This window comes from Physeter macrocephalus, chromosome 2, assembly GCF_002837175.3.
Source record: "Physeter macrocephalus isolate SW-GA chromosome 2, ASM283717v5, whole genome shotgun sequence".
Lineage (NCBI taxonomy): Eukaryota > Metazoa > Chordata > Mammalia > Artiodactyla > Physeteridae > Physeter > Physeter macrocephalus.
Genome location: NC_041215.1, coordinates 79,658,365 through 79,675,141, shown reverse-complemented (window position 1 = coordinate 79,675,141; position 16,777 = coordinate 79,658,365). Strand labels below are relative to the sequence as shown.

At 34.1% G+C, this 16,777-nt stretch overlaps 1 protein-coding gene across 8 annotated transcripts in view; it reads right to left on the bottom strand.

The window, feature by feature from the left end:
- SCRN3 (secernin 3) overlaps positions 1-16,777 on the bottom strand; it is a 58,177-nt gene that overhangs the window by 38,066 nt on the left and 3,334 nt on the right. For all 8 annotated transcript variants that reach the window (XM_007122115.4, XM_055088634.1, XM_055088652.1 and 5 more), the window contains exons 3-5: positions 14,658-14,839; positions 13,879-14,078; positions 11,017-11,229 (exon numbers count right to left, since the gene is read on the bottom strand). In XM_007122115.4, coding sequence (XP_007122177.1) covers positions 11,017-11,229; positions 13,879-14,078; positions 14,658-14,839 — 595 coding nt within the window. The remainder of the gene's footprint in view (positions 1-11,016; positions 11,230-13,878; positions 14,079-14,657; positions 14,840-16,777) is intronic.

Here is a 16,777-nt window from a genome sequence, read left to right as displayed (position 1 = left end):
ATAATTCAGTTATTTTGTAGTTAAATATAACAGAATTAATTATTATGATACAGTGGCTAATTAATTTATAATTATTTCTACCTATTTTTTCTTCCTTTTGTCCGATCACCCTAAACCTTATGATTCTTGACATTTTCCTCTCCGCCTTAATTATGTGTTGTTATTCTTCATTTTTTAAGAATACCTGCTAATTTTATGTCCTAAGCCTTTAGGTTTATTGCCAGAAAAAAAGGATACAACAATGATCTTTGTTAAACTATCTGCAAATTACAATTTAATTCAATTCAACTAATAATCCTTTGTTAATTTAACCAAAAAAAGAAACTTATTAAGCACACACACACTAGTGCAAGACACTGAACTAGGTGCTGAGAGAAATATAAGGACAAATCAGAGTCTATTTATTTTCAATTTCATACAGGAGATAAATGAAGAGCACAAACACAACTTCCTCATTTGTAAAATGAAGATAATACCTACTTCACATGGGTGCTTAAAGAAAATAATGTAATCACTTAGCACAGTGTCTAGCCTTTGATACACTTTTTTAATAAATAGGAGTAGGTATTGCTGCAACCAGTACTCTGTCTACTTTTACAATAACAGTAAGCCTAAAGTCAAAATCCTTAGAATAACATATTTTAGCATTTTCTACATATGTATCTATATGAAAAAAGATAGTTTAAATAACCTACTTATAAAATGGCAAACTAATATTAAGAAACTTTATAGGAAACTTTTCAAATGATGACATTCTTCTAGAAATTAAAATATAAGATATTAAATACTTTGAAAACAATGATGTTAAGGCATTCTAAAAACATTCTGTCACAAACTTTTTTCTGCTATACATATAATTAATTTGTTTAATGAATACCTGAGAACCAAGTATCAATCACTGACTTATCTATCTCTGAGTAGTTGCTTTCTGATTGATTTATAGAACCATTTTATCCTTCAAGTGAAGGAAGATAAATCAGTCACAGATTTTTATTAGTGGAAAGACCCTTTTAGCATTTATCTGCCACCCAATAATCTTCTAAATAAAAGTTATTTTTCTGGAATTATTTGGAGGCAAATAGACAAAGGTACATTACTAGTAATTTTTTAAGAGTTAGTAGTAACCCAATATAAAAATGGGGAAAAGATATATTAAGAACAGGAAAGTTATTTAAAAATTATAAATTTTCAATAAACATAAGAATATGGTTAACCTCACTAATAGGAGAAATATATTTTAAAGTAATAACATGCCAATTTTGCCTAAAAATTTAACAAGATGGAACAAAAACAATATCCTATATTGGTAAACATATTAGAAAATAGGCACTCAAATATTGCTGGTGGAAATTTAAATTGATGCAACTTTTCTGGTGGTCATTTTGGCAATGAGTTTCAAAAGCCTTAAAACATGCACATGCTTTGACCCCACATTCTACTTGTAGGAAATTATTCTAGGAAAATAATCATGGATGTGAAAATAAAGAAGCTATAAGCATATTGTATAATTTTCAGTGGTAGAAAACTAAAAACAACCTAAATAACAGAGAATTTGTTAACTAAAGTATGATTCATACAATCTTTACTATATAATGATAAAATACAACCACGTAGAAATAAATAATATACCAAAATAATAGAATACTATGCATCTGTTAAAAATGAGAAAGTTCTATATATATTAAAATAGAATGATCTACATTATATATTTGTAACTAGAGAAAACTTATGTGCAGAAGAGTGTGTATGGCATGCTACCATTTCTGTAAAAAGGAGAACAAGAATACCTATACATATTTGTTTCATTAAGCATACATCATCCCTGAAGGCATATACAAGGAAATGCCTGTAGGAAAAAGGACTGAACAGGGGCATGTTAGAAGGGAGAGGCTTCACTGTATACTCTTGTATACCTCTGAATTTTGAATCATGTGAATATATTTATTTTTATAAGTAAAAGAATGTCATAGAATATTAAATGACATGGGAAGGAGTTCTGCTTTCATTTAGGCTGAGTAAGCTTCTATCATACTAACCCTCCCTCAGATAACTATAAACTTGGGACAAAATACACTAAGGCTCTTTACTGTGAGCAAAAGCAGGAAAATTCTGGAGGAGAGGTGACACTTGGAAGATGGGATGAAGCACAGAGTAAATTTCCCATTTTTGTTATGGCTTTAGCCTGAGGGAAGGCCATGGTCAATGCTGTGCTATGTGGCGCAGGTAGTTATAGAAAACCTTGGTCTTTCTGGCCTGAAGAACCAGAGGCCAACTACCGGTACTAGAGGTGAAGGAAGAATCGCAGAAAGGAGAGAGTTATAGAGAGGAACCCCCAAATTCTTTGTAAAAAAAAAAAAAAAAAACTGCCCAAATCACCATCTGTTTCATGAATCAGCATATGTGGGGGAGAATGATAGCAGCTCAGCTAAAGATAAAAGAACGAAACTGGAATTTGAGCTGCTGACCAGGAGACAGACTTTGCAGACAGAACACAACCAAGTCAACTGCTAAATCAAAAGTTATTGATATTTCTTCCTAGGTGAGTTTTGGTGATTGGTGGCTTTCAAGGAATTGGTTCATTTCCTCTAAGTTACTGAACACACTTAGAGCTGTTTATAGTGTTTCCTTATTATCCTCCTAATGTCTATGGGGTCTATAATAATATCTGTTTTCCTGACATGTAACTTGTGTTTTCTTCCCTTTTTTTTTTTTCTTTGTGGAGCTGAGTGTTTCAATTTATTAATCTTTTCAAAGAACCAGCTTTTAGTTTGATCCATTTTCTCCACTGTTTTGTTGTTTTCAATTTTACTGATTTCTTCACTTTATTATTTCTTTCTTTGCTTTGTTTGGGATTGTTTTCTCTTTTCTTCTTTTTTTCTTTTTTTTTTTTTTTTTAGTTTATTAAGGTGAAAGTTTACATTGTTGATTTGAGACCTTTCTTATTCTCTAATATAAGCACTTAATGCTTTAAATTTTCCTGTAAACACTACTTTTGCTGCATGGTATAAATTTTGGTATATTGATTTTCATTTCATTCCACTCAAAATATTTTCTAATTTCCCTTGAGACTTCTTTTTTGACCCATACATTTAAAGTGTGTTGTGTGGACTTCCCTGGTGGCGCAGTGGTTAAGAATCTGCCTGCCAATGCAGAGGACACAGGTTCGAGCCCTGGTCTGGGAAGATCCCACATACTGCAGAGCAACTAAGCCTGTGCGCCACAACTACTGAAGCCTGCGCGCCTAGGGCCCATGCTCCACAACGAGAAGCCACCACAATGAGAAGCCCACGCACCGCAACCAAGAATAGCCCCTGCTCGCTGCAACTAGAGAAAGCCCGTGCACAGCAACAAAGACCCAATGCATTCAAAAATAAATAATAAATTAAAAAAAAATAAAGTGTGTTGTGTGATTTCTAAGTATTGGGGATTTTCCGGATATCCTTATGTAACTGATTTCAAATATAATTTTATTATTGTCAAAGACTGTACTTTGTTATGTCTCTTTTTAAGATTTGTTTTATGATCCAGGATATGGTCAACTTAGTGTATGTTCCATGTGCACTTGAAAAGAATGTGCATTCCACTGTTGTTGGGTGGAGAATTCTATAAACATCAGTTAGACCCAGTGGTTGATATACTGTTCAATTCTTTCATAACCTTGCTGATTTTCTGTCCACTGGTTCTTCCCATTACTGAGAAGCATTGCAGTCTCCACCTATAATTGTGGAACTGTCTACTTCTCCTTTCAGTTCTGTTAGTTCTTACTTCATATATTTTAAAGATTTGTTGTCAGGTTCATATACATTTACCATGGAGAAAATAATAACCGTGAAATGACGCTTTTTTGATTATGTGATATGTCTCTCCTTGGTAATGTACCTTGCTCGAAAGTCTACTTCACCTAATATTTCTATAGCCAACCCAGCTGTCTTTTTTTTTTTTTGGTACACGGGCCTCTCTCACTGCTGTGGCCTCTCCCGCTGTGGAGCACAGGCTCCGGACGTGCAGGCCCAGCGGCCATGGCCCACGGGCCCAGCCGCCCCACGGCACATGGGATGCTCCCGGACCGGGGCACGGAAAGCAGGCTCCGGACGCGCAGTCCCAGCGGCCATGGCTCACGGGCCCAGCCGCTCCGCGGCATGTGGGATGCTCCCGGACCGGGGCACGAACCCGTGTCCCCTGCATCGGTAGATGGACCCCCAACCACTGCGCCACCAGGGAAGCCCCCAGTTGTCTTTTGATCAGTGTTTACATAACTTCTCCCATTCTTTTACTCTTCACCTACTTAAAGTGAGTCACTCATACACAGCATATAGCTGAGTCGTGTTTTTTTTTTTACTTCAGTCTGACACACTTCATCTTTTAATTGGTATGTTTAGACCATTTAACAATTAATGTAATTAGAGATATGTTGAACTTTAGATCTACATTATATTGTTTTATGTTCGATGCTTCTATTTTTATTCTTCTATTTCCCCTTTCCTGCCTTCTTTTTGAATATTTTCTTAGTATTCCATTTTAATTCATGTGTTGGGTTTTTTTTACTGTATCTTATTACATAGCTTTTAAAACAGTTGCTCTAAGGTTACAATATACGTAATTAAATTATCTGTTTACTAGAATCAATATTTTACAGCTTTAAGTACAATGTAGAAACCTTAACACCATATGTACTCCCCTCTTTATACTGTGATTATCATGTGTATTATAGGAAATGTAATTTTGGCTTATAACTGTTAGACATATTTTTAAGGTCTTAAGAGGAGAAACATGGTATTATATTTACCCCAATATTTACCATTTCTGTGGCTCTTCCTTCATCCCTGAAGTTCCATGTTTTGCTGTGCTATCACTTCCCTTCTATCTAAAAAAATTCCTTTAGCATTTCTTTTATAGCAGGAATACTGGCAACAAAGTCTCTTAGTTTTCTCACATGTCAGGATGTTTTTATTTCACCTTCATTCCTGAAGAATATTTTGTCTAGATACAGAATTATTTTATTTCAGAGCTTTAAAAATGTTGTTTCACTGCCTTTAGGCATCTATGATTTATAATGAAAAACACACAGAAATCATTTTTTACCTATATATAATGTGTTATTTTTCTTTAGCTGCTTTTAAGGCTTTTTGTCTTTGGTTTTCAGCAGTTTGTGCATTTAGGCATGGATTTCTTTTCCTTTATCTTGTTTGAGGTTTGCTAACTTTCCTGCATCTGTAAATTTAAGTCTTCTGCCATTTTGAGAAGTTTTCAACCATTATTTATTTAAAAACTTTTCTGCATCACACTCTTCTCTCCTTCTGAGATTCTAATGACTCTAGATGTTTAAATATTACCCCACAGTCCCTAAGGCTCTGTTCTGTTTCTTTGTTTCAATCTCTTTTCTCTCTGTGTTCATATTAGATAATTTCTACTGATCTATCTTCAAATTCACTGACACTTTCCTCTGTCATATCCATTCTGTTATTGAGCCCATCAGAGGAATTTTTTACTTTGGTTACTGTGTTTTACAATTATAAAATTTCCCTTCAGTTCTTTTTTATAGCTTCTATTTCTCTGCTGAGATGCTCTACTTTCCCATTCATATTGGGAGTGTTCACACTTAAAATAGCTGCTTTAAAGTCTTCATTTGAATGACACAAATGAACCTATCTACAAAACAGAAACAGACTCATGGACATAGAGAACAGACTTGTGGTTGTCAAGGGGGAGAAGGTTGGGGGAGAGATGGAATAGGAGGTTGGGGTTAGCCGATGTAAGCTACTATACATAGAATGGATAAACAACTAGGTCCTACTATATAGCACAGAGAACTATATTCAGTATCCTATGATAGGGCTTCCCTGGTGGCACAGTGGTTGAGAGTCCACCTGCCGATGCAGGGGACATGGGTTCGTGCCCCGGTCTGGGAAGATCCCACATGCCGCGGAGCAGCTAGGCCCGTGAGCCATGGCCGCTGAGCCTGCACGTCCGGAGGCTCTGGTCTGCAACGGGAGAGGCCACAACAGTGAGAGGCCCGTGTACCGCAAAAAAAAAAAAAAGCTTAAAAAAAAAAATCCTATGATAACCCATAATGGAAAAGAATATAAAAAAGAATATATATATATATAGATATATATATACGTTTAACTGAATCACTTTGCTGTACAGCAGAAATTAACACAACATTGTAAATCAACTATACTTCAATCAAAAAAATAACTGAATAAAGTCTTCATTTGATAATCCCAACATCTAGATCATTTTGTGGTTGGTATCTATTGTCTTTTTCCTTCCAAGTTGTTGAGATTTTCCTGGTTTTCATATATTGGGTAATTTTGGATTGTATCATTTAGATTATAACATTATGTTATGAGATTGTGGGCCCACTTTCTGTCCACATCCAGTGCATAGTTCCAGGAATCATACTGTTTGAAACCAGGCCAGGTTATATGGAAGGAAAAAAACCATGAAACTCACTGCTGGATGAATTAATACTTTGGGTTCTGGTTTCTTTCTCCTATTGCCTGTTCCTTTTTACATTTAAAGGTCCTCAAATAACTGTTCCATACAATATTTCCAGGCTCTTGGTTATATTCAGAAAAAGAGATAGAGTTTACTTACAGCATCTTATCTGGAACCAGAACCAGCCTACATTAAATGTTAATGAACTACAGTTTCTAATTAAAAGGCAAAACTTATCAGAATGGTTTAAAAAAAAGATTAAACCATATTTTTTTTTACAAGAAATGTGCTTTAAATATAAAGATAGTTTGAAAGTAAATGGATAGGTGAGTATATGTCATATAAACAGAAAACAGAAAGCTGGGCTAAAGCTGACTTCAAGACAAACAGTATTAACAGTGAGAAATAATATTTCATGAAGAAAGGGGCCAATTCACCAGAAAGACAAAACAATTATAAATGTGTATACACCTAATAACAGAGCTTTAATATATATTAAGCAAAAACTAACAGAATTAAAGGGAGAAACAGACAATTCCATAAACATAATTGGAGATTTTCATAGTCCTCTCTTAGTAATATATACAACAAGAAAAAAAAATCATTAAAGATGTAGATGATCACAGTAACCATCTTGACCTAATTGACCTAGTTGATATTTATAAAACTCTATACCTAACAAGTGCAAGGTGCATATTTTGTACACCAAAATAGATCATATGCCAGGCCATAAAATAAGTCTCAGTAAATTTTAAAGGACTGAAGTCATATAGAGTATGTTCTCTGAGTTCAGTGGAATTAAATTAGAAATCAATAACAATAAGATATCTAGGAAACCCCCAAATATTTGGAAATTCATAACACACTTCTAAATAATCCACAAGTCAGAAAAGAAATCACGAGGGAAATTTTAAAACATTTCAAATGAATGATAACTAAAGATGTGGAATGATATTCCAAATATACCATCAACTAAAAAGTGGATTAAAGTAGAATATATTCAGTATTGACCTATTTTTATTTTAAAAAATAAGCTGTATATGTATACAGGGAAATATGGCTACAAAGAATATCTGCTAGCAATGATACATTTTACTTTTGCAATTAAAAATATTTAAATGTTAAGTGAGTGCTGAGTACTTATTATGAGCAATTTTTGTTTCTCTTTGTTTACCTGCATTTTTCAAATGCTTAACTTTGAACATCTGTTACAACGTTCAATTTTGGTTTTATTTCAGTGACTGTAATTTTCATTTTTAGAATTTCTGCACATTTTAGAATTTTCAAATTTATCTGTTTATTTTTCATAATCCCCTATTCTTGCTTTATGGATTTCATTCCTTCCTTTATATCTTTGAACATTTTAATTTTATTTTTTTAACTTTTTATTATAGAAAATTTCAAATATATAAAAGTTCAGAAAAATTATACAATGAATCCTCAAATATTCATTACTGCTTCAACAGTTATCAAGTCCCTCCCATCAAATTATTTTGAAGAAAATCCCAGTCACATCATCTCATCCATAATATTTCAGTACATATCTATACAAAAGGAATTTTTCATAAATATAGCTAAAATACAATGACCACATCTGAATTTTTAAATAATAATTCCTTAATATTATAAAATACCTTTGAAAGTTTTCATCATTAGCTAACTTTAAATCAGCTAATTTGTTCTTGGGTGTGAATTTCCTGTACTTGTTGGGTCTATGAATTGTTTCTCTTTTAGTACTGTATTTGCTCATGTGTTTATAATTTTTTTCCTGTGAAATCATCTTCAAAGGGAATTTCTGGGAGAGTCCTGGCAGACCATGGATAATGAAGGCTTCCATATGGGTGGTTAATAAAATACATACAGCCTCCTTACCTGAATCTAAACTGTTATAAACACTGAATAGCAAAAGCCTACAACCCATTATTTTAAATGGAAAAATAATAATGTATTCCTAGCCCATATTTAAAAACTCAACCAATTTCCCCAAATATTACTAAATACTTGTAAAACCTATGTAACAATCAACCAAGAACTTCTGCATAATGGGACGTGTGTCAACACTAATCATCTATTTATTTAACTCTCAATGAATGTCCAACAACTGTGCTTGTGTGCAGTTCAAAATAATAACATATCTTACTGGATATGAATTGCATTTCTCTTCTATACTGCAAAAAACACTCAGTATAATGTAAATAGAACTTCTGCTTCCAACCATGAAGGAACAGTAGGGTCTAGAATTACCCTCCTACTGTAGACAAACAGAAAACTGGACAAAATATATAAAACTGTTTTTGGATATTGGACAACAGGTAATGTAGGATTATGATCCCTGAGAGAAAGGAAACAAATAAGGTAAGCCCTACCATTGTGTTGACTCCAGGAGCTCAGTGTTGTTGGAGGCAATTTTCAGACAACAGTGCAGGGAGGGGGACCCAGACATAGCCCAAAGATCACTCTAAGTTGAGGAAACAGAGGTGGAAGTTCAGGGAGGTCAGGGTGGTAGAATTTGCAAAGCAGAGCACCAAAGAGGAATGAGCTACCTCTCAAAAAATTTCTAGCAACCTGTACAGAGGGTCCATTGAGCCTCTGGCTGAATACCAATTTGCACACAAACATAGGGTGAAACGCCACAAGATCGAACAAAGAACAAATTATAAGGAAAGAGCAATTATTGGAAACTATGAGTTTTTAAAAAATCCATAAAGCTAACACAGGGCTGGGAATCTTTTGAGTTCCCACTAGCTGGAGTAAGAAGATCTCATTTAATACATAAGGCATTCAGCAGAGATCCCAGAAGGATCACATGCCTTTAGTGGGACTAAACTAGCCCTGGTATAATAGCTACTCTAGAGCTACCCTAGAAAAGCAAATAGGCCTAAAAGAGATGAAACTGTTCCCTAAATAATGAAATTAACTGATAAAACAAAGTCCAATGTTCATTAAAGGAATAAAACAAAATCCAGAACTCAACGATTAAAATCTGCAATGTCCATCGTCTAATCAAAAATTATTAAACATACGAATAAGCAGGAAAATGTGACCCAAAACCAGAAGAATATCAAATCAACAGAAACAGATGCAGAAATTACAGAGATAATGGAGTTAGAAGACAAGGATGTTAAAACAACTATTATAAAACAGCTGTCTGGTACATATGCTCAAGGATTTAAAGAAAAACATGAAGGTAATGAATAGAAAAATGAGAGATATACAAAAAAACCAAATAGAACATGTAGAGATGAAAAATATAATAACTGAAATGAAAATATTACTAGGTGAGATTAACAGCATATTAGATAATACAGAAGAAAAGATCAATGAACTTGAGGACATAATAATAGAAACTATCCATAATAAATGTAGAAACTACATCCTTTCATCTCAATCTCCATGTTTTTAATGGCAGTTACATGAAGATTCATTATAGCAGATTTCTCATCTGGATGGGAAATTTGAGTAAAATCTGAATATTTGTCATATATTCATAGAGACACAGGTATGCTGGAATTCTGCATACCTGTGGTTTGCAGGTTCCAAACCAGTTTGTTTCTCAACACAGCACAAGTATCCTCAGCTGAGTCTACAAAATACATGTAGCTCAGAGTTCAGTCACTCACAAGAGAATGTACTGACCCATAGCCTGGGACAGCAGACAGCTCAATTCCAGGCTGGGACTCTGGGCATGGAGCAGAGTACTAATCTTAGTAACTAGTACAGTTCCTCCTCCCCAGATAGGTCTTTTAGCTAGGCACCTACATTCTTATGGATGTTAAAACTAGCCTCTAAGGATGATATGTGGTCCACAATCTCCCCTTTGACACAGAGAGAAGGAGGACTGTATGAAAAAGAGACACCTCAAATCTTGCTGACACTATGGGTTCTCTCTTCATTTTTGGTACCTAGTGATTTCCTCTTCTTGTGTTTAAACTTATCTATATATGTCCTTAATGTTTAAATATTTTATTCAACATTTCTAGAGTTTAAGAGTGGAAAGGGAGTATTCTTATATCTGCTCAGTTTGTCTTCTCGACAAGTTATAGATATAACTTTTGAAATTAGAAAATAACCAATAAGGGTACTATCAAAAGATAAACGAAAGAAGCAGCAGCAATAGTCAAAGAAAACCATCTCCATGTTCCAATGAACTCTGAGAAGAAAAGTAATCCAAATTTGGCTTTAAGAATATTACTAAGAACTGAAAAAAGGTTTTGAGGATTGCAAATCTGAACTTGTCTTTCAGAAAGAATTATTACCGTCTCACAATTATATAGCACTTCACTCATCTCAAAAAACAGCTTACAGTATCACAATGTTTTCAGTTGTTTTTTCTTTTTTTTTCTTTGGCTGTGCCACACGGCCTGCGGGATCCTAGTTCCCCGACCAAGAATTGAACCCGTGCCCCCTGCAGTGGAAGCATGGAGTCCCAACCACTGCACCACCAGGGAATTCCCTGTTTTCAGTTTTAATAAAACTATATCTTACTTAGAATAATTTTTCAAAAAACAGACTTTATTATACACACATTATATTCACACAAAATACCATTTTCATTCTAATATTATTTTAAATTACCTTTATGTTTATTCAGAAGCTTGTAGCCTTCACAGTATCTGCCTGGAGAAATCATCATCTTGGTTGTGTCAAGATAAGAGTATGTTGCAGCAAAATCAAACTCCTTTTTACCATCCCACCAACCTTTCTGCTTAGCATAGCTTCTCATGTCTGGGTGTTCCCGATCAATCTTGGTTGTTATAGAAAGCTGATTAGAAATATTACGAACTCCCTCTATTTTCAAAGAAGAGAGGAAGGGAGAAGAAAAGTCATATTTAATATATCTATCTCTGTACATTATGATCCTTAATCATTATTTCAATGTAAATATAGGCTTCTAAATGTTGTACCATGTGCATCTATTTATTACATACTCAAATAGATAAATAAATTACTTTTTTAAATTAAACTTTTTATTTTGAGGTAATTATGGATTCACAAGCAGTTGTAAGAGTTAAACAGAGAGCTATGCACCTTTACACCGTCTCCCCAAATGGTAACATCTTGCATAATATCACAACCAAAATACTGGTATTTATACAGTCAAGGTACAGAATATCACAAGGATCACTCGCGTTGCCCTTTTATAGCCACACCCACTTATCTCCCACGCCCACCCCTTCATTAACCCCAGGCAACCATCTGTTATCCATTTCTATAACTGTCATTTCAAGAAAATCATATAAATGGAATCATACAATATACAATCTTTAGGCTTTTTTCCCTCAGTTTAATTCCCTAAAGATTATTCCAGGTTATTGTATGTATCAACAATTCATTCCTTTTTATTGTTGACTCTAGTATTCCATGTTATAGACATTCTATGGTTTGTTTAAACATTCACAAGTTAAAGGACAGCTAGGTTGTTTCCAGTTTTTGGTATCATGGGAAAAGCTGTTCTAAAAATTCATGTACAGGTATTTGTGTGCATTTAAGTTTTATTTCTCTGAGATAAAAGCATAAGATTGCAATTTTTGCATTGTATAATAGTTGCATATTAAGGGGTTTTTTTAACTGCCAAACTGTTTTCCAGAGTGACTGTACATTCTTATTAGCAATGTACCATCCTCCACATTCTCACTAGCATTTGGGAGTGTCATTTAAAAACTTTTAGCCATTCTGATAGATGTAGAGTGATACCTCATTGTGGTATTAGTTTGCATTTCCCTAATGGCTAATGATGTTGAACATCATTTCATGTGCTTTTGTGACATCTGTATATCCTTTTAGGTGAAATGTCTCTTCGTGTCATTCGTCTTTTTACTGTTGAGTTTTGACAGTTCTTTATATATTCTAGATATTAGTCTTTTATATGAATTAGTGTTTAAAAAATAGTCATAAGTAAGTTTAGAACAGAAATATAAGGCTTCTAAAAATATCATGGCACTAAGTTATAACAAAATTTTCAACTAAAATACAAAACAGAAGAAACAATAAAAGTCTGTTCTAAACAGATCAGAATAAATGAAATAGATCATGATAAATGAAAATTAATAACATTTTAAAACAGATTTAGAATGATAGTCTGCCAAGTAGAAATCAATTTAATTACTCTAATGAAATCATACTTGGGATATTCTCACTACAAAAATAGACTTAAGTCATGATAGAATCAAAGAGAAGAGGAATTTTCCATCGAGTAGATAATTCCCTATGGTTAAACTACTTAGTTCTTGGGCTAATTTAGTAATAGGAAGAGAAACAAGTTGGCAAAGTTAATCTACAATTGGATAATCAGACTCAGTGAAGGTGTTTGTTTTGGATCGCTCGGTGGGGCTATCTTTTTCAACAGAATTCGTTTTTCTCTTGGATGTAGCACACTTGACAAAATAAAAAGTAATTAATGGTATAATCAGGCCAATTATCACAATAATAAAAAGAGTCTAAATTCAGTTTTGTGTATTAATAAACATACATGCAAAATATAAAATAAAATGTCCATCAAGACAACTGTCAATGACCTGTTTTGAAAAATAACATCCAAATCCTCCAAAGCTCAAGGCTACCTTCATGAAGACTTCCCAAATTTCTCCAGCTCCCGATGACTTTTCCTTTCTCTAAATGTTCATAGCATATATGTGTGTGTGTCATTCACTTGCTATTTAATGTTTTCACATGTGTATCTTATCCCCCCTGTAAAACTATGAGATCCAGGAGGTAATTACACAAGAAGTACATGATCATGCTTAAGCACAAGGTTGTACTCTAGTGAAAGAATACTGAACTGAGAGTCAGGATGGAAAGATTTAAATTCTAAGTCTCTCATTCACTGCCTTGAGTAAATCACTTCATATCTCTGGATCTCCACACTTGAAAAATGAGAGGAATATATGGTTACAAAGAAATCAAGAAAAAAAAAAGCAAAGCATTCTAAAACAATCAACTGTGTTATTTACTCAATGACATCAAATTTTTATACTTTACTATTGTATCAATATATTCTTTTTAACGACTAAACCCACAGTCACCAATCCCCAATAACACTACCCTGTCCTCACCTCCATATCCACACATGATAAAATTTTGGAGTTCAGCCCAAAGTTAAAACAGGAAAAAATGGTAAAGAAATGGTTTCACTTCATAAAAAAGTAAAAAAGTACTATAAAACAGCCAAGAGCTACTGCACAGAAAATGTATACAGGTTATATGAAATTAATATCATATATATTAAAAAGAGATAAAACCACCTTTTCCTCTTTTTCAAGAAAGCCTTTTATAGTGCTCTTTCAATGTATGTTCTTTCAAATTTTTTCATTTCCCCTTCAGTTTTCACCTTCATTGCACAGGAGTATAAATCTTGAAAAACAATTAAATGCAATGTCTGCAACTAAGAGATTTTTTATTAATTGTAAAACAAATTAAATCATGAAAAGTTGTCCATACCTTGTACTTTTTCTGCTGCCCAGTACTTCCCTGCAGTCTCCAGAACCCAGGCTTCATTCCTATCAGCTATCAGGAAACTGTTGTGATAGCTAAATACCATCCTGCCCTCTGAACAATTTCCACCCTGGCCATATTTTTCTAATAAATCAACAATGACATTGAGGGCTTTTTCAGCTGTATCAGCTCTTTCAAGACCAAGTCTAAAATAAAAATATTAAAGTTCTCAGATTAAAATAAATTTCCATTATGTTTCTTAAATAATTTCATGCACATGAGATTTTGTGTTTATATTCCAAGTAAAAATCCTTTCAAGTTAACAGATACACTGAAATCCAACTTCTAAACTATTCCTTGTGAAGTAGTGAAGTCAGTTTGGAATCATGAAAACAAAGATTTGGAGTAAAAAAGATCATCGTTCAAATTCCAACTTGGTAGTTTATTGGCAAATCACTTTATCTCTAAACCTTAGGTATCTCATCTGTAAAATTAGGATAATAATAATACCCCATAAGGTGACTGTGAGAATTAGTTACAGTCTGATAAAAGTAAGTTAGGTACTTCCAATGAATCATAATTTTCAACTCCTTCCCTTCTCCTAATTAATGATATTTGAGAGTCTTGAAATTGCATGCCTGTATTCTGAAGTATTTTTAACACAAACTATAAAGTATCAAAGTCCAAAAAATGAAAAAAAAAGGGAAGATAAAACATGTTAACAGTTACAACAAATTTTAAATTTAGACAAGTTCTACAGTGCAAAAATATAACAAAAAAATAACCTGACAAGGTCCATGCCTAGTAGTGCCTCTTCATCACAAACTTCTTCTCTTCCCCATACAGCTTCATTCCCAATGCAAACTCCATGCTCATTGGCTCCCATTTCTGCCCCCCATAACCAAGCTGGGCGACTAAGGACAATAGCATATGTTTCAGGAACTTGATCAATTTCTATGTAAGTACACTGTAGAGAAAGTCATAGCAATAACAATAAAACCAAAAAAGAAAAGTTATCAAAGTCTAGAATCTTAAAATCCATCAGAAGACATGACGATTATGAGAGATGATAACTAAATTGAAAATTTCAATAATAGAGGCATTACGCTTAAAACATATTCAGAATTGTCCCTAGAGCATTTATTCATTCAGATATTTGCTAAGCATCTCCTACGATAAAGCACTCTGCTAAGAGATATATTGGTTTCAAAGATGAATCAGATGCAGATCTTGCTGTCAAGAAACTAAGACTTCTACATTACCTAAGATACAATGAAATATAAAGTATAAAGACTATGAAGAAAAGTGAAGATGGGGTGCTAATGGAAGCTCAGGAAAGGGATAGTTTCTAGTTGTGGAATCTTGAAACATTTTGTAGAGAAAGATGTATCTGAGTTGAAGTGTAAGGAAACAGATCTCAAACTCAATGTCCAGTGTTTCTTGATTGGTGATGTAAGTTCCATACGGCAGCCCTTAAATACACAGATGCCCATGTCACATGTGGGAATCACCGAGTATGTCCACAGCAGTGAAAAGAATGAGAACCACTGGCTTAGAGGACAGGTGAGACTTAAATATGAAGAGATAAAATACAAATGGATCCAAGGGACTTCCCTGGTGGCGCAGTGTATAAGACTCCATGCTCCCAGTGCAGGGGGCCTGGGTTCGATCCCTGGTCAGGGAACTAGATCCCACATGCATGCCGCAACTAAGAGTTCACATGCCACAACTAAGGCACCCACGTGCCTCAACTAAGGAGCTGATGAGCTGCAACTAAGGAGCCTGCCTACCGCAACTAAGACCTGGTGCAACCAAATAAATAAAAAATAACAAAAAAAAGAAATGGACCCAAAATGAATAAATAATCTCAGCAAAAGAAAAAAATTGGCCTAGTAAAGTCAGCCCTCCACACACACAGGTTCCACGTCCACAGATTCAACCAAACACAGATTGAAACTATTCAGGAAAAAAAAAAACATTCCAGAAAGTTCCAAAAAGCAAAACTTGAATTTGACACTTGCTGGCAACTATTTAGACAGCATTTACATTGTATTTACAACTATTTACATACCATTCACATTGTACTATAAATAATCTACAGATAATTTAAAGTTTACGGGAGGATGTGCATAGGTTATACGCATTTATATGCTATTTTATATAAGGGACTTAAGCATCAAAGGATTTTGATATCCTAGGGGCTCCTGGAACCAATCCCCCACGGATGTGGAGGAACAACTGTATACATAAAATGTATAATATTTAATATATTTTGGTATTAGAATATCAGTAAAATGGAATCTAAAAAATATATAACTTAGGAATAAAAGCATAGTATGAAATTTTTACTTTAAGTTCCATGCTAAATGGATTTTTTAAATAAAAAATTTAAAGGATCCTTTAATTGACCTGTATACTATCAAATGACTGCATAAAGTGCATAGTGTTGACAGTGTTACCACTGGATCAAAAAACCTTTTTTGATGATAAAACTGTTACTTCCAGAGTCTGGAATGACTTTTCCTATTCTACACCAATCAGAATCCTTTATTTTTTTTTTTAAAAAAGACACATTTATTCAGTGTCATGATCAGACTACTACATTTAGCAATCAACAGCATGGGTGCAAAAAAAAAAAATCTACATTAAAACCCTTTGTTGGAATGCTTTACACTTTCCACCGAACAGAAATTAAAATAACCTGTTATACAATTAGCCACAAATACAGTCCTCGAGGTTTTTTTTGCCCGTACACATGAGTATTGTCTAAAACATGTCTTCTTTGTAGCAGCTAGGCCCTGCCACCACTGTGCTTGGCTGAGTTCACAAATCTGTTGTAACCTGTAGCTTCCCTGTCACTTCTCTGGCTCTCCTCTCCTGCTAAGCTTTGTTTCCTGGCAGTAAT